The following is a 25245-nucleotide window of genomic DNA, read 5'->3' as shown; positions in this document are numbered from 1 at the left end:
AATGGATCAACCGAAACACTATCCCAGTTTTTTCAGATCTCTTTGTCTCAATTTCTCTCGAGTTGTTGGCATCCTATGTTCAGGTGTCACACATCAAGGAGCTACAGTTTATTGAAGTGGACAGCCCCACAGAGAGATCCATTTGTTAAACTGAGTGGAGGGGAACATCGTGGCTGCCCCACTCTTGACATGCGTGATAGGACGTTAAAATGCCAAAGTCAGAGCTTCTCAAGACAGTGTCCCTGCCTTAGAGGGTCCCCGGAAACCTGAAATTTGATGGCATGACTCCAAGTCACTGCCTTATTAAAGGTGTCAACAACTAAACCCATGAGGGAAGAGCCAAGGTATTGCAGCTCAGCCTACCAATTTTTTTTTTTTTTTTTTTTTTTTTTTTGCTGTACGTGGGCCTCTCACTGCTGCGGCCTCTCCCGTTGCGGAGCACAGGCTCCGGACACACAGACCCCGCGGCCATGGCTCGCGGGCCCAGCTGCTCCGCGGCATGTGGGATCCTCCGGGATCGGGGCACAAACCCGCGTCCCCTGCACCGGCAGGCGGACTCCCAACCACTGCGCCACCAGGGAAGCCCCGCCTACCAATTTTATAGGCTTACATTCCTATAAACTGCTTCAGGATAGAAAAAGCATAACATTGGCCCATGCTCTGGGATTTCACAATTTAAAATATACTCAATTAGTGCCTGCAATTAATGTGTTATCTAAGCATTCACATACCAGTTGAGCAAAGAATGCTGGCAGGCTTCAAGCTGTCTCAGAGATTGTGTTTCCCATGTTTGTTGCATCGGCCTGAAGCCCTCTGAGGTCAGAGGCAGGGTCTCGGTGGATGTTAATGTTGATGATTCTCCAAAGGAATAAGCACATCATGAACCTATTGCAGAATGTGGTGTGGGTTTCCCTTTTCTTGTGGACAGAAGAATTCCGAAAACATCCTAACAGCTGTACAAAACCGCTGCCTAGCATAGATTTTAAATCAGAGAAGGGATGAGAGCTCCCTTGTCAACAGGATGGCTTCCATGTGCCACATGTTGGCATAGGCAAGAGATGACATAAGAGCAAAGACTGTTGTCAAATACTGACACAGGGAACGACCCTGGACTCCGTGAGCGTGCAAGTGGTCAAATATGAAACCCAGACTACCCTTAAGCAGTGGTCACAGTGAAATCATGGCTAAAGAATGTTCCCAGAGGGCTGCCTCTGAAGGCACTGACACCAGAGCTAATTCTCGCTCAGCACCCGAGAGAAGTGGCCCTCAGAGAACTGTGGCCGCCCGGACGGAGGACGGACAGAGACGTCAACAAGGGCCCTAACACACGCAGACTGACATGCATGCTTCAGGAAGCACAAAGCCTGGCATGAGGCTCAGGAGAGCCGACCGCATGCAGCTGTTGAGGCTGTGTGGGAGGGCGCTGTGGAAAACAGAAATCAAGGAAGTAAAGTGGAGATTCTTCATGGCTTGTCAGTTATTTTACTCTAAAGGACATTTCAGTTGCAGTGGAAGGTTGGAATAGCTGGACAGCTGCAGCTGCAATGTTTGCTTCTCCCTGGGACGCATAGCCCATAGCATGATGGCAGCTGTCTACCTGTTTCTCTTGCTGGAGTTGTTGTCTAATTTCTCAGGGTTTTATTAGTGTTTTTACATTTCTGTATTCTTTGGACAAGCTCAAAGGGTAGTCATTATAGTTACCTCCCTAAATTTCATCACTATCTCACCAGTCTGTTTGTGGGAGTTGGTTGCTAACCTAACCTTCACAGTAGTCTATGCAGGTCCAAGTTTCTCTTCAGTCCAGTCTGTGCAAATAGTGAAAGATGTATTCATTTCTCAGCCTCCGTAGGACACACCTAAGAGTTTTCAAATAAATTTAAAAGAGTGTTACTAAATTCCTGTTTGGAAGAATGCAATGTCACATTATTAGCCCTCTGCAAATTCCTGATGTTATTAGAAACTCCAAGATCTAGGTATGTTGACAGCATTTTCAGGGGAGAGGACCTTGGATTAAAGATAAAGGGTTCTAACTTCTACAGATGGACATTATTGTATATCATCCTTTTTCTTCCCCCAATCTTCCTATCTGTAGAATTTCCCTCCATAAATATCACCTGAGGACCAGAAGCAACAGGTAATGGTTTATAAACTGTTTCGAGCACAAGGTTGATGTGCCACATAGCATTTGAGGGGAAAAAATGCAAAGAATGACCAGATCCGCGGCAAGATGGTCCTCTATCCCTACAAATGTTCCCTACTCTAGGATAAAAAGGAAACTGTTGGCAGACGAGAGCTGAGGGCGTCAGAGGTGTCAGGAGGAGGGGCAGGGTGTGGAGAGGAGACAGCCCGGGGTGGAGGGGGAGGTGGTTAATAGGGAAGAATGCAGGCGACACACAACCCTAAACAGGGAGGACTTTTAGGAAAGCTTATTCTGTGTTCTATGATCAAGTTTATGTTGATTTCCACTCTGCAGCCTCTTCTTCAGGATATTTCCACAGGCTTCCTTTCTACATTCTCTTCAGAAAATCTTTTTAGAAAGTAAAGTACTGCTGCTTGTAACAAGGGCTGAGCAGCACAGTGCTCCCTGGTATAGATTATGCCTATCCTCTCCTGATTGTCGTATTATTTTAAGAAAAAAAAAAAAAAAAAAAAGAAGGGATATCCTTTCCCCAGATTCTGTATCTTATGCCACCAGGGAATTCCAATTCAATAGTTGCAGGGATGGGGGATAGGTTTGTTTTTGTTTTGTTTTGTCTTGCTTTGCTTTGTTTTCTTTCTGGTTGTGGGGACTCCCTAAGAGCTAAAGCAGGAAAAAAGTCAACACTAGATGGCCCTAGAAGATATATTCTTAATGGTTCAGCCTCTTGTCTGATTAACCTGGGAATGGTTCCATAGGCGTTTACCAACACACAGTGATGCCACCCTAGCCCCACTTTTTCTGGACTTTACATGATTCATGCTCCGTAATTTTACTTACATGATAGGAATTCATCTTGGTCTATGCTGTGTGAAACACTTCGTATAAGGACTCACCCCATTCTACAGGAAGTGCAATACAGGTTACCTACTATTACTTAATCAGTAGACCTGCAACAAGACAATCGTTTGTTAGTGCAGAGTTCTCCTGCCCCCAAATGCTGAAGGCCTGCAGCTCTAGCTTCATGTGTGCAGTGCCCAGTGCCTTGTAGGTACTCAATAAATGCTTGGTGTGTGGATAGGTACAAAAGGTTTTTTTTAGCAAAAACGAATTGATCTGGCCAACTGAGCTAAGAACATGTAGGCATAGAGTTACAACCAGAATAAGTTCTTTTCTCCTTATGCTGTGGGAAGTGGTTGAGGTAAGATTTGAGGCATCTCTCGTTTGGAATTCAGCAAGACCAGCCTTCTCATTATGTGGAGCAGTACACTGAGTAATAAGAAATCTGGCATGGCTATAGTATCTTGCACATAGGCTATGCTCAATAAACATTTATTGAATGACTGTCTTGTTACCAAGACTTTGCAGCAATAAGCTTTAGAGGGTTTGGTCTGACCATCTGCTTGAGTGGGATGAGTTGTTATGATGATAGTTCAAATGGGGTTTGTGTTCACAAATTCCTAAAATTCAAGTGAGATAGATGCAGACCCTCTGTCAGAAAATATTACAGTATCTGGAAATCTATTGCTTTTCAAATAAAAGGCACAGAGGTGGGACTATTGTACACTGATGGCTGTAGATGGGACCAGGAGCACTTGGGAACATATTGAAGAAGCTTTACAATTGAATTTTGCTCATTGGGGAACCTTGGCCACAGCTTCCTGGTCATTTTTCATGGAAAATGAGATGCCTTTGGCCAGTGGTGCTAAGATGGCTTCTTGATAGCCCTTCCCCTGTCAGCTAATTTCTGTTCATCCGTCCTCACTATGACTGCCCGAGTGACTTTTCTCTAGTTCATATGAAAATCTGCAGTGGGAAAACTGAAACATAGATCCGGATTCAACCTTATTCCATGGTTGTGGGCTAACACTTAACCATGCCATCCTGGTTTTTGTTTCCTTCTCTTCATATTCCTTCAAAAGATTTCCCATATGCATATTTTGTGAAAAATATCAAGAAAAGCCATTTTCTTCAATAATACCTTCCCTTTGTTCACCAAGAAACACACCCAGGTTTGTTTGTTTGTTGATGTTTGCTTGTTTCCCTTTTCTTTGTGGTTCAGTAGCCCCAGGGAAGTTTCCCTGAGTGCCACTACTGACTGTTGGCAGCCAGGAGAGAAGAGAGTGAAGACAGAGGACCGAAGGATGCTTGTTTGTGGTTCTCTCCTTTCCTGGCACTTCTTGTCCTCCTTTTCCCTTTTGCGTGTCTCCCTTCAACCTCTCAATCTTACGTCTCCATATTTAACAACAGTGTATGGAATTGTCAGAGGAGAGAGAACTGGAGATCTAGATTTTTTTTTCAACAAATTATATTTCTTTAATAAATAGGAATAAGCATCTCATAGATGAGTACAAATGGATGGACTTGATAAAGCCCATGGTATCTCATAAGAAAAGTCTCCGATGGCAAAGGTATTGGGGTGAGGGTGGAGCAGGGTATGGAAAGCAAACCAGAAGGTGTGAATCTGTACTATGAAGAGCCCAGGAGTCGGTACTTAGATGTTCACATCTTGCACCTGCCAACATAGTACAGCAACTTTGTATCTTCATGCCTCAACATCCAGAGCCCCAGCTTTATTTGTAAAGTTTAGATAGTAAGTAGCTATGAGGGTCATGGGAGGTTTGTTTGTTTTTTCAAGTGAGATTTTGAAGAATTTTGTCAACTCTTCAGTGCTGAAAAAAAAAAGTCAGTAGAGATTGCTATTACTGAAAGAGACTTTAAAATTACTATAGCTGCTTGCTATTAGCTACTGGCATTAAGCAACTTTTACAACCAACAAGAAGAAAAATAATATGATTAAATTCTCTGACAAATAGTAATTTCATCTTATTCAAATAGTTTTCTTCTGAGGTGATCTCCAAAAATATAGAGCTATTTACAGAGATTAATAGGTCCTAACTTCCATTTTATGAGACAAATAAAAGAAAAAAGCTAAGGTCATGAAAAATTTGAGGTCTCGTGGTTGCGAGAAATGGAGAAATTAATTTGTATTTCTGTTTTTAAAAATAATCTAAGTTCTGTGGAAAGGGGGCATGTTCCTTTTTAAAATAAAACAGTAGTCTAGGTCAGAGAGCTGTCCGGGAGCCAGGGTAAAATAAAGAAGCATGTAGGATTTCCTCACAGCTGGTTTCTTCTGATGGCATCTGCCCCGTGAGCCTCAGCTTGGTCAGGAGCTGCTAGTCATCTCTCGCCTCCACCAACCCCGTGGGGAAAGTGACTCCTATGACCAAGAGCCAGAAGACAGTGCTGAAGGAGGGATAGAGTTTGGAGGGTCGTTCTACGTTTCCTCTAACTTGATATTCTTTTTGCTCTTGTCTCCTTCCTTCAAATCTCACAGAGTCTCTGGGTTCTGAGCCTTGAACTTTGAAGGTGTCTGCCTGTCTCCTGTGATATCTCATAACTTCTAGATGCTAGTCAGGAGAGAGGGAAAGAGCAGGCATTAGAATCATGACAGGCCTGGGTTCAAGTCCTGACTCTTCCACTTACCTTGCACAGGCTAGGGAAATATTAGGTACCCAAAAATGTCTGTTACAATTACGTATATCACTTCTAAATCCACAGCTGACGTTATCCATTCTCTCTCTTTACTTATGCTGTCCCTGCTGCTTCAAATTCACTCCTTCTTGATGCTTCATCTCTCCCTCTCTTCTGGCCACTGACACCTGACTGCCCCTGCCCCAGCTCTGACAATAACATGAATTATAGTTTCAACGTACAAAGATCTATGGTTGAGAGTTGCAGTTAAAGTAGCAAGGTAATTCCCTTCTAAATGGAAAATGACCATCACAAGTATTTTCATGACACAGTATTTCATTTTGGTGAATTTTTTTTTAATTCTTTCAGGACATGTGAGAAAGGAGAAAAGAGGAAATTGAAATAGCAAACTAGAAATTTATGGTATTCAATTATAATATGCAGGCAAGTTAAAGGTATCTCCAATCAAGGAGAAAAAAGGGCTAAATAATTACATGGCTGCCATTTATTGAACGCCATATATTATACCAAGTACTTTACATAAATTATCTAGTTTACTCATTGAAAACCCTATGAGTTTTCGGCACTATTATTATTCCCGTTTTACAGCTGAAGAGACTTGGGCCTAGAAATATCGTCTCATTGCCTAGTTACGTGCTCTGTAAGTGGTAGAGCCAGGATTCAAGCTCAGTTTTGCTTTTCATAGTCCAGCGTGCTGAATCTAGAACCTGCTTGCAAAAGCTCCTCAAACTTTGTGTCATACCGGAGCCACATGTAAGTGCCTAAGATGTTCCATCATAAATTAGAAGATTTAAAGCTAAGTTATAAGTTATTCCTATAGTAAAAGTGTATGGTGAAGTAAACAGACCATTAAAGAATAACAAAGCAAAATAGCAATAGCTAACATTTATTGAACACTTGGCTTATGCCAGGCAGTATCCTAAATGCTTTAAACGTATCAACTTATTTTATCCTCACAACAACCCGATGAAGTAAATATTATAATTATTGTCATTTTACAGATGAGGAGACTGAGTACAGAGAGTTAAGAAATGTGCCAAGGTTCACATAGTAAGTGGTAGAGTTAAGAATTGAATCTAGGTAGCATTGTATCAGAAGCTATATTTGTAACCTCTATCCTATATCAACTGCCTACTTAATTTTACTCCTTTATTTTCGTTTCTTTGAATTCTTTTATACAATATTGCCTTTGTTGGGTTTTTTTTTTTTTGCAATATGCGGGCCTCTCACTGTTGTGGCCTCTCCCGTTGCAGAGCACAGGCTCCGGACGCGCAGGCTCAGCGGCCATGGCTCACGGGCCCAGCCGCTCTGTGGCACGTGGGATCTTCCCAGACTGGGGCACGAACCCGTGTCCCCTGCATCAGCAGGCGGACTCTCAACCACTGCACCACCAGGGAAGCCCAATGTATTGTCTTTGAAAGTTGTAATGAAATGATCTCTCTTATAAGCAGCAGTGACCTTCACCAGCTGTATTTAATATCTGGATGTTCTCTATGAGGGGTGCTAGGGAGCAAATACTTCTCATGGAGTGATTCCCCATGGCTGTGCCCTGCCCAACCTCTGGGGCACTTCACTCGTACACCAGAATGGATTTGCCTGTAACTGACCATTTTTCTACCTAGAGTTAAAATATTTGCTGTTACTTTACTCTCAGGAGCCAGCTGTCTATCACATCCCTCCATCCCTACATCCTTGGTGCACTCGTAGAACTTGCTCCCCCTGTTGAGTCTGAGGTTGTATACTCTAGCTTACCTTACTGCCATCCATTAGAAATACAAATTTCCTTTTTTTATCCTTTTTATCGTGTTTTAAATGACATTTTAAACCTTCCTGTGTCTTGAGCCATATTTTAGATACTTTTTGTGAAGCGGAAGATCCTGTCTGTCTTGCTCAGTGCTCTGTGCCTGATGCCTGGAACAGTCCTACTCAAAGTATGTGCTTAAAAAGTATCTGTGGGGGCTCCCCTGGTAGCACAGTGGTTGAGAGTCCACCTGCCGATGCAGGGGACACGGGTTCGTGCCCCGGTCCGGGAGGATCCCACGTGCCGCGGAGCGGCTGGGCCCGTGAGCCATGGCTGCTGAGCCTGCGCGTCCGGAGCCTGTGCTCCACAACCGGAGAGGCCACAACAGTGAGAGGCCTGCGTACCAAAAAAAAAAAAAAAAAAAGTATCTGTGGGATGATGCTTTTGCCCAGTATTTAAATTCTAAAAGAGCATGGTCACACTCTTAAAAGTTCTTATCATTCCTGTTAAGTTCTCTGTTGTTTAGAACCAGACCAGAATATCAGCTTCTTTATTCTTTTAGCCTGAGAAATGAATCTGTCTGTTAGTTAAGTTAGGTAATATGACCAGTTTCTCCTTGAATTGAACAGAATGGGATTGACAGGAGACGTAGCTAGTGTTAGGTTCAGAATCGGTATTAAGAAAGCATCATCCTCATTTTGTCTCCAGTTGGATGTCTGCATTGTAGTACTGCAGTTTTGTTACCTCATATGTCACCCTAGTACCTTTTATTCATCCTCAAGTTTATGTATTCTACCCTGGTGTGTATCATCTTGCCTTACTGTGATAGGAGCCAATCTTTATCTTAAAGATATTGATGGAAACATTCTCCCCAAAGGGTCTAGTTTGTTTACAGCAGTAGTTTTTTTTTTTTTAACAACCAAGTATGACTTAAATATGCTCTGCGTTCAAAAAATTTTTAAATCTTGCTACTACTTAGAGCATATTTTAGTATTTAGCACAGTGCCCAGTAATTGCTTTTTATTCCAGCTACCCCCTCTGCCTAAGGGAGTGCTCAATAAATAATAAGTGCTCAGTGAATAATAGTTACCATTATTATTGTTGGAGAAAAGCCATATAAATTTGCAGTTTACCAGAAGAGAATATGACTTAACAGGCAAAAAGAAGAAATTGGTATCTTCTCTGCCATTCCTTCTGATGCCTTATAAAACTTCACTGATATTAATTACCTCATCTTCCACTGTGCCTGCATGCAAAATAAGGGTGACCTCTTTCTCTAGAAGCTTCATGACTTAACGAAGACTAAGATACATTGAGTCATTTGCAAAATAAATGTGAAGGGTAAGCAATGCTTACTCAGTTTTTTAGGCTATTGACCTAGCCATGGAATTAGCACTGAGATCATAATTTTTGCCCTTTTTTGAGGAGAAAAGTAGCTATCAGAGTTGCTAGCCAAGATAGGGAAATTAAAGAGGGAAATCATGGCTCCGAAGAGCAAGCATTCTTCTGGGAACATTAGTGATGGCAGTAATACAGCAGCTCCATCCTGTAAGGAACAAAAGTGTACGTGTCCAGTAACCTTATCTATGCCATAACGTATCTTGTATGGGTCTGGCCCAAGTCACTTGCTTAGCTAACAAGGACAGTTGTTTATTTGAATTATGAATATTGTGGCGGGGCTGGGATATGTTGCCCAGATCCTCCTTCAGGACTGAGCCTCCTATTTCATAGCCCACAGCTGAGTTGCCCTCTGCTGAAAGAAGCTGCTTCACCCAATGTTATGCCACCTCCCTGGCGACAGCCTACACCCGCTGGGAGGTTCAAAGGCTTGGCCTCTTGCCTCAATTTGCTACAACTCTAAAGGACCACCCTCTGCTCCCGAGAGGCCTCTGTTGCAAATGTATCACAGATTAACTTCTCCCTCTGCCCATCTCTGCCTCCCAAACCCTGCGCAGATGTTACTCCTGAGGGTACTTCCCAATAAACTTCATGCACACAAATCTTGGAGTCCAGAATCTGTTTCCTAGGAAACTTTGACATACAACGTATACTATGTCTACATTCTAAGGAACAATTATTATCACTATTTCCAATTTTATGAATGTCATCAATTTTATGATGATCACAAAACTCCCATAACCTAGTGAATTTTCCCATTGACATTTGCCATGCTGTGTGCTATGTAGCTTATTTCTCAAATGAATGTAGCTTAAACGACCTCAAATAGAGGAAATGCCCTGAGGGACTAGTATTAGTCATAGTTTCAGTATTATATGTCATGATCATTTCCAAAACAATGGGGGAAAGGGTGACAACCAATCAGTACTCTCTAGCCATTCAATTAGGGGTCAGATTGTGACTAGGGAGACTGTATTCATTTCCTGGGGCTGCCATAACAGATTACCACAAACTTGGTGACTTAATACAACAGAAATGTATCCTCGCACAGTTGTGGAGACCCGGAGTCTGAAATGAAGGTTTTCGCAAGGTTGGTTCCTTTGGGAGGCCCTGAGGGAGAATTTGTTCCCTGCCTCTCTCCTAGCTTCTGGTAATTGCCAACAAACCTTGGCATTTCTTGGCTTGTAGATACATCACTCCAATCTCTGCCTCTGTCTCCGCATGGAATTTTCTTCTCTATGTCGCCTCTATATGGCCTCCCCTCTTTTTATAAGGACACCAGGCCCACCCTAATCCAGTGTGACTTTGTCTTAACTAATTATATCTGCAAAGGCCCTATTTACAAATAAAGTCACATTCTGAGGTTCTCTGTAGGCATGAACTTTTGGGGGATACTATTCAGCCCACTTCAGAGACCAAGTCAGGAGGCAAACAAGACTTGCTTCCCTGTTGGTACCTTTATGTGTGCTGTGAATCTTTTAATTAACCCTGCTGTTCTTTTTGAAGAAAATACAGTGACACAGTTGTGTGCAGTGGGCCACACCCAGTGACAGAAGGCTCCTCAAAGGCTTAATCAATTAGATAATTAGTAGGACCAAGAGGGAATTGGTAAAGCAGCAGGAGTAAAACCGGAGGAGGGATCATTACACAGACTCTGACCATTAACTTTTAGTTATACTGAAAAAGGAGCTTTGGGGGGAAAAAAACAAAACAGATTTGGAGAGAGGTTTTTTCACTTTTACGTACTTCTTTTTCCAAAGCAAGCTCTGATGAGGTAGTTGAGTTCACACAATCAAATCATTTGAGGAGAAAGCCAAAAGGAATGCATATATATTTAGTTTGGTCACACAAGGGATCCACACATGTCAGATCATAGGTGGGGCAGCAAGCCTATCCTGTGAGTTCCAGAGACCCTGGGAATGACCAAGATGACTGCATGAGGACCCCATGGCCCTGCTAAAAGCATCTACTGCCTACTATCCACTTCCCTCTCATTTTTTCCCTCTTAGCCCTCTTGATTATAAAACTAAGGCAATTTTAATCTAGCAAAAAATGGTGAGAGAGCTAGTAGGCAAAGAGGCTTCCCAGGCTACACAGAGACACATAAAAAGCACACTTAGTAACCATTTCTACATATGCCCATAAGATAGTTTTCTCTTTGCTGTTTAGGCAGAAACGTTTCAGGGAATCTTTATCTTTTTTATGGGTATTTTCCCTCTGAACTTTTCACCACTTTCATTGATCAATTATCATCCCTAAAAAACTTGGAGCTTGGTTCCACCTTTAATGCACAGACACTTGTAATACTGGTCCCTTACTCAGAACCAAGTCTTAGACAGTGAAAATCTCAGGAGGGGAAGATAAAAAAAGAGATCTGGATATAGAAACCTCCTTTACTGCCCTACCATGTATCACTAAAACAAAGGGGAAGGGAAGTATTAAGGTGGAACCCGATAAAAATGGCTGATATTCGATTGGTTTTAATTAACAAAAATTGCATTTGCAAATGATTTGACGTAATATAAAAATTTAAACATCTACTTTTTGTCAGGCACTATGTTAAGTGCCTTATTCATATATTATCTTTTATAATCCTCAGAGAAACCTTGCAGGATTGGTGTTATAAACTCTAATTTCTATTGACGAAGCTGAGGTAAAATTAAATAATTTGCCCAAGGTCCCATAAGATTTGAACCCAAGTCTGCTTCACATTTAGTAAAGTCATTTGGGCCTGATGAAGTACTTCAAGACTTTATGATAAGATTATTCCCAAACACTATGGTCAAAATTCTTGAAATCAGAAAGACTGCTGTGCCCACAAACTTCAAGTGACGTATGAGGATTGTTATAAACTGTCAAGAAGATGTCTGTGGTCCATGGGATTGGTGATGTAGTCACTGCTTTGAATGATGCTGACAGGTCACAACACACTGATAGCAACAGGTAAAAAGATACTGGGGAGGATGTGAAAACCCCTTGAGAAGAAGATCACTTTAATTTTTGCATTATTGATGGGTTTTACAGAAAAGCGGCCATGTTACTCACTGGCAGCTGTGCAATTTGCCTTTATATAAAGAGGCAAACAGAAAGCAAGCTCTGCATTGGTAACTTCTCAGAAAGAAAAGAAAAGAAATTCCTAGGGCTATAGCTATAATGTACATATTCAATATTATTTTAGTTTCAGGTATATAACATAGATTTAATATTTTTACAAATTATACTCCATTTAAAGTTATTACAGAATAATGGCTATATTCCCCAGTGCTGTACAATATATTCTTGTGGCTTATCTGTTTTTTTTTTTTTTTTTTTTTTTTTTGCGGTATGCGGCCTCTCACTGTTGTGGCCTCCCCCGTTGCGGAGCACAGGCTCCGGACGCGCAGGCTCCGGACGCGCAGGCTCAGCGGCCATGGCTCACGGGCCCAGCCGCTCCGCGGCATATGGGATCCTCCCAGACCGGGGCACGAACCCGTATCCCCTGCATCGGCAGGCGGACTCTCAACCACTTGCGCCACCAGGGAGGCCCTGGCTTATCTGTTTTATGCATGTAGTTTGTATCTCTTAATCTCTATCTTGCCCCTCCCCCTTCCCACTCCCCACTGGTAACCACTAGTTTGTTCTCTATATCTGGTGAGTCTGTTTCTGTTTTGTTATATATATTTGTTTGTTTTAATTTTTAGATTCCACATATAAGTGATAACATAGAGTATTTTTCTTTCTCTGTCTGACTCAGTTCACTAAGCATAACACCCTCTGCATCCATTCGCATTGTTGCAAATGGCAGAATTTATTCTTCTTTATGGCTGAGTAATATTCGTTGTATATATATACCACATCTTCTTTATCCATTCGTCTGTTGGTGGACACTTAGGTTGCTTCCATATCTTGGCTATTGTAATGCTGCTATGAACATTGGGGTGCATGTACCGTTTCACCTTGGTGTTTTGTTTTCTTCAGATATATACCCAGCAGCGGAATTGCTGGATCATATGGTAGTTCTATTTTTAGCTTTTTGAGCAGCCTCCATACTGTTCTCCATAGTGGCTGGACCAATTTACAATTCCACTAACAGTGTACTAGGGTTCCCTTTTCTTTACATTCTTGCCAACATGTGTTGTTTGTAGACTTTTTGATGATAGCCATTTTGACAGGTGTGAAGTGATATTTCATTGTGGTTTTGATTTGCATTTTTCTGATGATTAGTGATGAACATTTTTTCATATGCCTATTGGCCATCTGTATATCTTCTCTGGAAAAGTGTCTGCTCAGGTCTTTTGCCCATTTTTTAATCAGATTGGTTTTTTGTATTGAGTTGTATGAGCTGTTTATATATTTTTGGATATTAACCCCTTATTGGTCATATCATTTGCAAATATCTTCTCCCATTCAGTTGACTGTCTTTTCATTTTGTCAGTGGTTTCCTTTGCTGTGCAAAAGCTTTTAAGTTTAATTAGATCCCATTTATTTATTTTTCCTTTTGCCTTAGGAGACAGATCCAAAAAAGATATTGCTATGATTTACGTCAAAGAGTGTTCTACCTGTGTTCTCTTTCAGGAGATTTATGGTTTCAGGTCTTTAATCCATATAATGTACATATTCGCACATACATCTGAAACTCCATGTGTCTTCAGTATGTTATGGAAGTTGATATTCATAAGGGCGATCTCTGGACATGGAGACAATGCTAGATTACCTTTAGTGTATTAGAGTCTGGTTGAGAAGCAGAGAATTGGGTATTGAAAGAGATTTCACACTTACTAAAAAACATACCTTAAAATAGCAAAGACTTTATAGGGTGAATGTTCAACTTTCTGGGAAAACTCTGTCATCCAGAATGACTCATTCCCTTAGATATCTAGGTAGGTTTTACTGTATTTTAATTATATACATATTTTTGTAACCAGTCAGATAAGATCTTTCATTCAGAGTTTTGTCCATGCTTTCGTTACTTATAATAGGCGGTGATTGGCATAATAATCATACCAGAAAGTCATTTATTATGCTGGATCCATTAACATTTGATTCCCCATTAAGAATACTGCCATGTCTGCACTTGCATTTTTTTCTGCTGACAGTTTTCACAGAGTTTCTTGATTTAGTTTTATGATGGAAGTTTCAGAAATAAATGTTTTAATTTAATGTTCACTTGGTATAACAGATTTGAACAATAGTTTAATAAAAAAGCATGGTGAGTTCCTGGTAAAGAAAAGTTTGTTGATGTCCACTTGGGATGATTTGCAGCATGTCTTGGTGAAGGTTGCACAGAGGCCCACTGTGTGCTGCACTTGTCAGGTTCCATCTGAGCATCTGTAACTTTCTAAGCAGGTATTGATAATCTCAGTCATGACCAGGAAGAATGAGAAGGGGATGATGAGAGCCCTGTTTCACAGAGGACCTCAGCCTCCTCTCTGACCTCTTCTCATCCCTGTCTAGTCAACACTTCTGAGGCTCTATCCCCAATGAACTTCTAGCAATTTCCTAAACAAGCTATGTGCCTTTATGTCTCTGGGTCCATGCTTTTCCTGCTACCAGAACTCTCCATCCTTCATTCTCCCAGTTACCCTCTGCAAGGGAAAGTCCTTCCCCATGAGGACGACTCGTCCCTCCCCTTCCTTCCACTCCCGCCCCCAGGGCTCTGTACATGACTCTGTGAGCACATTGAGCTCTGACATAGTCTTAGTTGCCCTCAGCCTGACTGCCCTGAAGGCAGCTTTACCAGGGCAGGCACTGTGCCTGTGTAGCGCTCTACCCCCAGTTGCCAGCAGGGGGCCTAACACATTTACGTTTTAAATTGAATTGATCTATCAGCAGCATGACTAAGGTCACATTTTGCATTCACGACATAATGTGTTTTGGAAAGGACCAACATGGAGGGTAATACCAAGATCCTGATTTTCTAACTTTCCTGCTGGTTTATATCCATCTGCTATAGACGAAGCTTCTCTTTATAACTTTTTGTCACAACATGTAGAGATTTACCTTGTGCACAATTTGGAAAAGAAAAATCAAATACTCATTTATCCATGAAATACTTATTGAGCACACAGCTTAGGTGCCAGGAAAAGTTTACTCTATGTAGCACATAATGCTCACCGTCGGATCAGACTCCTTGATAAAAGCAGAGAACAAAAATGAGAAAACTTGGCATTGAGATCAGATTTTTCCCACCCTATAAGCCGTCAATAAAATTCTCCCTTGGAGGCTTAATTTCTTAATTAATTAATTTCACACCATTAACAGAGCTTTTAAAAATATGGTACCTGCCTTCAAATAGCTTACTTTTGAGTTGAGCATATTCTTTAGTGGAACAGAAAATAATTCTAAAGCAAAGTGGGAACTGGGAAGAATAGCATAATAATAATAATAGCTGAACTTTACGAAGTACTGTGATATATATACCTATGTGGGTATGTGTATATATATACACATACAGATATATAAAATACATATATTCTATATGTATATTATATCTGTATATAATATACATCCTATATATATATAATATATAACATTGAATCCTCATAACAACACTGTGAGGAAGGTATTGTTAGCTCCATTTTACAGCTGAGAAACTTGAGGTACAGAGAGGTTATGTGATTTGAACCCAGGCAGTGGTTGCTAAAGGTTGTTCTCTTAATCACTACATTACACTTGCTCTCAATGGCTACAACAGGAAAAATAACTTACTCCTGATTATTGAGACAGAATAAAGTGAGGAGGTCCTGGAGTGGCCTAGGATGACCTGGGATGGCTTCTTGCCGACTGAGAGTTTTGAGCTGGATCTTGCAGAAATGGTAGACATTGGCAAGTAGTCTGGGTGGATGAAATGACCAAGAGCACAGGGTGGGCTGAAGCAAGATGGGAAGTCAGTTGATTTGGCAGGCACATTTGTCTCTCATATTTAGCAGTATTTTTTGAGGTCAAAAAGGATGGTCCCAATTTTGAAATTAGTATATGAAGTATAATGGTTAGGTTGCTTTTTGCACAGAGCTATGGAGAAAATTACAGGTTGTAAAAAATCTAACTATGGCAATTATTTAATAGATAATCTATTTCAGATTTTTGAAAAATACTATCAGGAATCAACTTTTAAAGATCATCTGTTCAAAGTCATCCCCTATTAACATGCATATGTATTGACCAACTCAGGGGCAGAGCATGATTATATAATATCTCAAAAAGAGATAATATCCTCATCTTCTGGGACCTAAATACCTGTGAAAAAACAGGTGGCAAAATAACTGCTGTCACAATCCAGCCTCTTCACTCCCAAAATCAGTGCCACACAATTAAAATAACAGCAAAACTCAGTTAAACTATATATTTTACTATAGATATAAACCTTAAATATGTGTGTATATGAGTGTGTATGAGTGTGTGTGTGCATGTGTGTGCATATGTGTGTAGTGAGAGATTTTGAGCAGAGATTGAAAGTAGAGACATTTCAACAAAGGAAAAAATATTTGGTATGATATGAAAATTAAGTTTACGATAGAAATACCTTTGAAACTGCAGGAGCAGCATACTAATTCTGTGAATATTATGTTTTATTCCTTTACCTATTCCCACGTGTAATACTTTATTCTCTTTGAATTTTCTTCTAATGCAGTTTAACCCTGGTTTTGAGAGTGTCCATCAACTTAATTTCTTTTATTAATATGAATTATTCTCCTAGCGAGTAAAGCTAGCTAATGTGTTTTTCCCTTTATCATTTCATACAAATGGTAAATAAGGAGAGAATATGATTTTCACGTTTGTTTTTTTCCCAAGTCTAAACAACGAAATCAGAGAATCTGTTTCTGAGATCTGGAGTCTTGGTATTTGTTGATCCTATAGAATCAACACAGTTCATCAGCTGTGAGCCAGATCATCAGGCTGACTTAATTCAATGTTCAGTAAATTAATTCTATTTTACCAATGTGACTAAAAACTAAATTTTATATCAATATAAACAGTCATTAAACTGCAAATACCAACTTGTGCAAGCTGTTGAAAAAGACTCATTTTTAATTATAAATGGATTCTGATAAGAATAGCATGAAAAGTGTTCTAATAGGGAAATGTTAGAGTGATTAATGTGCAGTTGTTTGCATTTTTAATATTTCACCCATATATCAGATTAGTATTTGTGCATAACTGTCAGACTTTAGTCTGTCCTTGTCACAACATTTAGTACTGCTGACAGGTATAACATATCCACATTAATCCTTAATTCCTTGATTCAATTTTCTAATTGCTTTTTTGGCATGCAGTGGTGGCCATTTAGTATTATGTGATGTATTCATCATGTGGTATAATAATGTGCTTTAAAAATCAGATGTGTCATTTAAAGTACTTGAACAGGAAAAAAAATTACTAAGGATTGGAAACTTCACATTTCACTGTACTTAGACTAAGTGTTAGATATTGTTATGTCACACATTCTGGAGGTTGTCCATAAATCATAGTCACAGAATGTTGAAGAGATCCTAAAGTCATCCAGCCTACTTGCTCATTTTCCAGTTGGGAAAACTGATTCAGTTATATGCCCAGGATCACACAACTAGATACTGGCAGAACTGGTCCTAGAACTCAAGTGTTCTGAACCCTGCTCAGAAATGGGGCAAGTATACGCATATAATTTTTATATTCCTCCTATTAATAGTCAAGCTGAGAGAATGAGAGACTCCTTGGCTTCTTAAGCTATATTTTTTAGCAGTATCGTTTGGTGGTTAAGAATGAAGATACTAGAATCAAACAGACCTGGGCTCCAGTCCTGGATCTGCCACTCACTAGCTGTGTTACCCAGAGAATATTATCTGACCTCTCTGAATTTCAATTCCCTCATCTGTATAAAATAGAAAATAACACAATAATGCATATAAAGTGCTTAGCACAGCTCCTGGTTCCTAGTAAGTACTCAATAAATGTTAGCTGATATTATTTTTCAGTGTTTTATTTTATCCCTTTAATATCCATAATTTAATTTAAATCAGTTTCTACCCACTCATACATTTGATGAGCATGTAGAAACTGAGTCATACCTCCCAGTTATCTCACCATGTGATAATTGCATTTATTCTTTCATTTACTCATTCACTTACGATGTGTAAAATGGACTCCGTTAGATGCTATAGGTAAGGCAAAAAGGAATCCAATATGATACCTGCCTTGGAAGAGTAGGAATCTAATAGATTCCTATGTTGTAATCTAATACAACAATTACATCAATACCTGTAGTAAAAGACTGGGAAATATCAGTCCCCAAAAGGGAACACAGGTGCCATGCTTAGGCTTTTCAAAGAGAAGAAGTAAGTACAGGGCCAATAGACATGAATAAGAAACTGGACCTGCCCTCAAGGAGCTTGTTCCAGTGGGAAGACAGGGCAGTTGCCCAAGTGTCACTCAAGGTGGAAAATGAAAAGGGCCTTAACAATGAAAGAACTAAGGAGGGAGAGACTAAATACCTCAGACCAGGGAAAGCTTCATGGGTGAGTTGGCTTTGAGGGATATATAATTTTAGGAAAGTTAGAGGCCTATAGGAAGGATCTCCTGGACAGTAGGAATATTATGAATGAAGGAAGGAACGGATTCTGGAAACCCTGGGCACAGACGTTAAAGAGTGAGCACTTACATTGACTAAAACATGGAGCTTGTGCAGAATAAAAGATGAAGTTTGATGAGTGGGGAGACATAAGAGCCTGGCAACCCTGAAATGACATCTTGGACTCCATTTTACAAAGTGGCAGCTCTCAGCCCGTTTTGACACATAGGCATGTTTTTTTGGCAGCAAAATTTCTGAGATTTAATGTTTTAAATAAATCTTGTACTTTTCAGCTCACTGTGGTACCGACCGCTTTTTATTGTCTTATTCTACAAGTTAAGGTGGTCTTCTTACCTATTATAGACAGTATGCATAACGGTTAGGCATACAAGCTCAGAAAATAGACTATAGTTTTCCAAATCCTGGTTTGGTCACCTATTAGGTCTGCAACCTTAGTTATGTTATTTAAACTCTTTGAGCTTCAGTTTCACAAATTATGAAATGGGAATAGCCCCTACCTCTTGTGGTAGAATTAAACCCATGTAAGCATTTGGCATAGCATAAGGCATATTGTAAGCACTTAAGAAATGTTAGCTCTTCCTTGAAGAGATTTGAGTTTGCAAGCCCTACTGAGGCAGTACTGAAAGTTTTACTTTTGTTTTCTGTTTCATTTTATTTTTTAATGAAATATAGTTGATTTAAAAAGTTTCAGGTGTACAGTAAAATGATTCAGTTATATATATATGTGTGTGTGTGTATATATACTGTTTTTCAGATTCTTTCCCATAGTTCTGAAAGTTTTTTGAGAAGGGAAATAACATCCTTCTAATCTTTGGAGTTCTAGAGCATTGAACTAAAACCCTACTTAAACTGCAATGACTAGTCCAAGGACATCAGATAATTCTCTTAAATCCTTAGCTGCTGGGGTTAGTTTCCAGTGTCACCCACCTACTACTTCACTCACTCTTTGAGAAGGCCAGTGGAGGAAGGAGCAAGTAGCCAGCTTTGCCTGTTGGTATCTTCTAAACATCCAGTGATTCTTATAGCAGCAGTTTCCCAGGCTAGATCCCAGGTTCAGATCGTGGCCTCCCTTTTTTAGGACATGTTATTATGAGTTTTAAGAACTGTAATCTTGAAAATCCTTATGATTCCAGGAGCTTCTCTGGTAATTTGCTTGTCTTTAATAGCTGAAAAATGAAAAGAGTTTAACATAGAATTGTTGCTCCAAAAAAACAAGAACTTGAAGATATGAGTACAATAGTTTGAGAAACACTAGTGTGAACAAAATGAGTCTTTTGTAAAAGCTCCGTATGCTTAATGAACAAGGACTGCTAATTACATAACTGTCAGTGATATTTTCTGGCACGGTCTAACGCCAGCTTCTTTCGGTACAACAAATATGAAAATGCCTAGAAGTAAATCACATTTGCTGAGTGCTTTGGGCAAACAAACCCATGCCTTATCTCTTTCAAAGGCAGCCATGGAAAATACATGATAAATTGCACAGTTCAGTGAACATGTTATATCATTGTGAAATGATTTTGATTCATGGTTATGTATTTATTGCTAAACAACTGACAAACCTCAAGGTATCAGAAATATCACTCATGGGGTTTTGCTATTTTCTCTTGCAAAATTCAAGTGCTATAAAGTGTTTTTCTTTTTTATTTAAAATACTTTATTGAAAGTGATATTTGCCACAGTCTTTGGAAATAATTTTTTAAATTATATGAATTCCTGCCAGAAGTGTCAAAGAGCTGTGCTAGTCACTAATATTTTTATCATAATGAATAATTCATATTTTTGCTAATATCCTTTTATGAAAATTTTATAGCTAAAAATAGACAAAGTTGTAAGCCAGTTTGATTTCAGAATAGGATTATAATCTCCTTTCATATAGCTTATCAATATAATGAAATTTTTGAATGTTTCCTGTACAATAGCAGTAGAATTAAGAGTGAGAGAATTATATTAAAGAAGATTTTACAGAAGTGGCTTTTATGCAAACATAATTCCTTTCCCATGGTCAACATGTCTTACTATACTCTATCCATTGCTGACTCTCTTCAGTTTAAAGTATTAAATAATTAAGCCATTTTCTACTTGAAACTTACAGTTATTTTTTACTAATTTTTCTCTCAATTAGGGCTTTTGGCATCAGCATTTGATGTTTAAAACCTTTTCTTCTAGTGTTAAAAGCAGCAGGAAAGGTAGCCTGACAACATACAATATGCACAAGGCATATCGTAAGCACTTAATAAATGTTAGCTATTCATCATCTGATGTACTCTCAAATTGTGTCTTGTTTTTCTAAATCTCGTAAACCAAGAACCTCTGTTTCTCAGCTGGTGGTTTTGTTTTGTTTGTGTTGTTTTGTTTTGTTGTAATCATGAAATTCTTCTTTTCTGAGTTTTCTAATCAAGTATTTTAACGTGGCTTTGGATATTTTGAGTAGTGCCATTGAGCTCTTATGAATAAAATAACAAAGAAAACCTTACCTGATGGTAAAAATGATAAATTATTTCTTAGGTATATTAAAAGGGATTTGGGTATTTCTAATATATCGCCATCATTTAAACCTGAATTCATTTTATTTTCCTTTAGTATATTTTAACCAATTGACCTTTACATATACTTTGCATTTATTAAATTAGGATAAATTTTAGTAGCCTAGAAATACGATTCAAAACATTCATAGTGTTTTTCTTTTAGCCTTGGAATATGACAAGCCTATTCTCTAAATATTTACATCATTGGAGAATATCTATGTACTTATGCTGATTTTGGCTTAACATTTTCAAAAATAAGTCTGTTAAATTAAATGTAAGCTTTAAAGGGGAAAACCATAGATCTTGTAACTTGATACAAGTATTGCAACATTGCTTACAGCATTTTCTTGGAAGATTTTTATGCCCTTTACTTCTACTACCATGGCTACTTTCACCTTTATATTGAAAATTCCCAAAATGTATCTGTATGAGGATAATTTTAAAACATGAGATTTATGCTGCTATAAAGGAGAAATCCTTTATAACAACATAAAACCGTCATCACCAGAAATTTCAGTCTAAGTTTTACATGAAAGGGAACATATTTTATCTTTAATGCCTCATTAAACTTTCTGGAAACGGCAATATTCTAAAATATTCTAGGTGGATGACTACATATGTCTGTATTCCTTCTGAAAAATTCAAATATCAGTAAAAAAAAAAGACTAAACATATCATTTATAATTAATCATTAATAATTAAAGTAGTGGTATTTTTTCTTCCGTTTAATTTTGCCTTTATGTATACATGTTACTTTAAGTCAACCATGTCTCGCCTGCACTTTTTGAGTGAAATAGCCAAAACCACCATTCCTCAGCCAAATGATGTTCCTATTGTTTCAAAGGTGACGTTGTATTTAAACCTAAGTTCTCTGTGTGTTTTTGTTCACATGTATGTGCCTGGATTGTGTATGTTCACACACATGTGCTTGCACGTGTGTTTATGTTTGTGTGTGTGGGTGCATGATTTTTCTGTACATTCACAATATGATAAACTGCATTGTGTTGCTAAGAACATGGACTCAGAAAGCAGCCTACCTGAGTATAAATCCCAGCCCTGCTACTTCCTAGTTGTGTGAGTTTGAGCAAGTTTTTTTAACTTCTTGCTTTCATGTTCTCATCTTACAGGGTTGTTGTAAGATTTAAATAAGTTAATATATGTAAAGCGTTTTGAACACCTAATCCATAGTAAGTATTTAATAACATATTAACATTACCATTATAATCATTATCATATATTCATTTACTCTATTTTATTTCTAATGTCATATTATTTATACAAATGCATTGGTGGGTGATTATTACATATGTATTTCACTGAAATATTAAAGATATCCCTTGCTGTATGTCAATTATAGCTCAATAAAACTGGAAAAGATTTTTAAAAGATATGTCAATGGAATATTTTGGATTGCGATAATTTGATTAGATAAACTGTTATCATTGGTGAGAGCAAACACTTGCGAAAAAGCAACACAAATTGCATAACTTTGTTGCTCACAGACGACATATCAAATATCAAATATACTAAAATGCATTCAGGGACTTGCCCTGGCGGTCCAGTGGTTTTAAGACTTCGCCTTCCAATGCAGGGTGTGTGGGTTTGATCCCTGGTCAGGGAGCTAAGATCCCACATGCCTCGTGGCCAAAACACCAAAACAGTTTCATTGTAACAAATTCAATAAAGACTTTAAAAATGGTCCACATCAAAAAAAATCCTTTAAAAAATGCATTCATTTATTCAAATGTAGGCCTGTTGCACATCTACAATGTGCCAGGATTTAGTGTTAAAATGACACATTGTACCCTATGATCCAGCAGCAATCATGCTCCTTAATATTTACCCAAAGGAGTTGAGAATTCATGTCCACGCAAAAACTTGTACATGGATGTTTATATCCAGCAGCTTTATTCATCATTGCCAAAATTTGGAAGCAATCAAGATGTCCTTCAGTAGCTGAATGGATAAATAAGCTGTGGTACATCCAGACAATGGAATATTAATGGAGCACTAAAAATAAATGAGCTATCAAACAATGAAAAGACATGGAGGAACATTAAATGCATCTGTTTAAGTGAAATAAGTCAACCTGAAAAAGCTGAGTACAATATGATTTCAACTATATGACATTCTGGAAAAGGCAAAACTACAGGGACAGTAAAAAGATAGTACAGATGAACATATTTGCAGGGCAGGAATAGAAACGCAGACGTAGAGAATGGACTTGTGGACACGGGAGGAAGGGGAGGGTGGGATGAATTGGGAGATTAGGTTTGACGTAAACACATTACCATGTGTAAAATAGATGGCTAGTGGGAACCTGCTGTATAGCACAGGGAGCTCAGCTCAGTGCTCTGTGATGACCTAGATGGGTGGGATGGGGGTAGGGGGAGGGAGGTCCGAGGGAGGGAAGGGATATATGTGTACATAGAGCTGATTCACTTCATTGTGCAGCAGAAACTAACACAACATTCGTAAAACAATTATACTCCAATAAAAAAAGACACGGAGGAACATTAAATGCATATTTTAAGTGAAATAAGGCAATCTGAAAAAGCTAAATACTACATGATTTCAACTATATGACATTCTGGAAAAAGCAAAACTATGGGGACAGTCAAAAATCAGTGGTTTCCAGAGGTTGGGGGTGGGACAAGGGATGAATAGGCAGAACAGAAAGAATTTTTAGGGCAGGAAAACTACTCTATATGATACTATAATGAAAAATACATGTCATTATACATCTGACAAGCCCATAGAATGTACAACACCAGGAGTGAACTCTAAGGTAAACTATGTATTCTGGGTGATAGAGATGTGTCAGTGGTGGTTCCTCAGCTTGTACACATGTGCTGCTCTTGTGGGGGATGTTAATGATAGGGGAGGCTGTGCATGCATGGGGGCAGTGGGTTTATGGAAAATCTCCGTAGCTTCCTCTTAATTTTGCTGTAAACCTAAGACTTCTTTAAAAAATAAAATCTATTAGGGAAAAAAAAAAGATAAAAATAGAACAAAGCAATGAGTACTTTCCAAAAATTGCAAAAATATGTGCTAATATATAATGCCCCAAGAAAATGTCTTCTAAATGTAAACGACCACCATTACAAAAAAACTACATATTACTACAATAAAATATTCAATTGGACTATTAAAATATGAGAAATGGTGTGCCTTCAACTACTAGGAATAAACATTTTAGCTGCCTGAAGCATAGTAGGAAAAAAGTAAAACAACAGTGTCATGTAAACTATGCAAACTTAGAATGGGTTTTCTTTTTCAGGGAGCACCCAAACCAATAGCCATTGAACCATGTGCTGGGAACAGAGCGGCAGTTCTGACTGTGTTTCTTTGTCTACCGCGAGGATCATCAGGTGCCCCTCCCCCAGGGCAGTCAGGTAAGATGAATGAGGCACCATCAGCAGTTAAGAAAAACATGTAGACTGAACAGAAGAAGTAAACAATACTACCAGATAGCACAATAAAGATATTTACAAGGTTCTAATTTACGGCATGGTAAAGTTTTATTAGAATACAAACTTCTACCCAAATATCTAGATATCTGCCTTGCTATAAATTCAGATTTGCAAGTGTTTCTCTTAAAAAATACGTGTTGAATATATGTGTATATTTGTGTATAACATACCATATGTATATGCGTATGGACACACTTCAATTTGTTGTTGTCATTACAATGAGTAATCTGACTAGCAGGGCAAAGTGACCCTTTTGGGCAGCTTCTTTTCTCCCAGTATGTGTGTCATATGGGATGCCAAATTATAAATATGATTAGAAACTTGTTTCATAAATATGGAATCTAATTAGGGAACTTACTTACATGTTTGGAATGTTTTGCGGCATCGGAGGGTAAAAGCTTGATGCAACCATCCTGGAATATTGAAGATAAGTTCTTGCTGTCAGCACCAGACAGGTGCGGTTCATGGACCCAGGGACCCTCTCCTTCACTTGAGCACAGCCAGCCTTTTCCTCTGATTCTCCTTTTCCTGCATAAAAAGTACATTTTGAATTCGAGGTAACTCTGTGTGTCCTCTTAGAGATCTTCTCATTGCTTCGACGGTGTCCACGTTGTAAACATGCCCCATGTTGAGTAGAACTTGTAGCTAAATCACAAACCAGGCTTATTTCTCTCTTTGTGCGTATCCTCTTCCATCTGCTTACAATTTCTGATTGTTCTTTCTCCCCATTGTTTTCTTTAAACGACTCTCAGTGAAATGGATGCTTTTTGAGGGTCAGGGTTATTTCACATCTTTCTCTTCAGTTCCCCTTAAGGATAAAATAAAGTGCCAGAGATCTGGCAGGTTCTCAACAGTAGTTGATGATAAACTCAGCTCCCTGCTTATTTTTCTTTCCTTAGTTCCCTGGTTAGCTTTGACCTTGCTCCTCA

The 25245-nt window shown here is 38.9% G+C and overlaps 1 protein-coding gene across 1 annotated transcript in view; it reads left to right on the top strand.

Moving 5' to 3' along the window:
- Nucleotides 1-25245, top strand: part of ATRNL1 (attractin like 1) — a 730282-nt gene that overhangs the window by 608356 nt on the left and 96681 nt on the right. Inside the window, exon 28 of the mRNA XM_060100355.1 lies at nt 24124-24238. Coding sequence (XP_059956338.1) covers nt 24124-24238 — 115 coding nt within the window. The remainder of the gene's footprint in view (nt 1-24123; nt 24239-25245) is intronic.

This window comes from Mesoplodon densirostris, chromosome 1, assembly GCF_025265405.1.
Source record: "Mesoplodon densirostris isolate mMesDen1 chromosome 1, mMesDen1 primary haplotype, whole genome shotgun sequence".
Classification (NCBI taxonomy): domain Eukaryota; kingdom Metazoa; phylum Chordata; class Mammalia; order Artiodactyla; family Ziphiidae; genus Mesoplodon; species Mesoplodon densirostris.
This window is presented reverse-complemented; position numbering and strand designations above follow the sequence as displayed.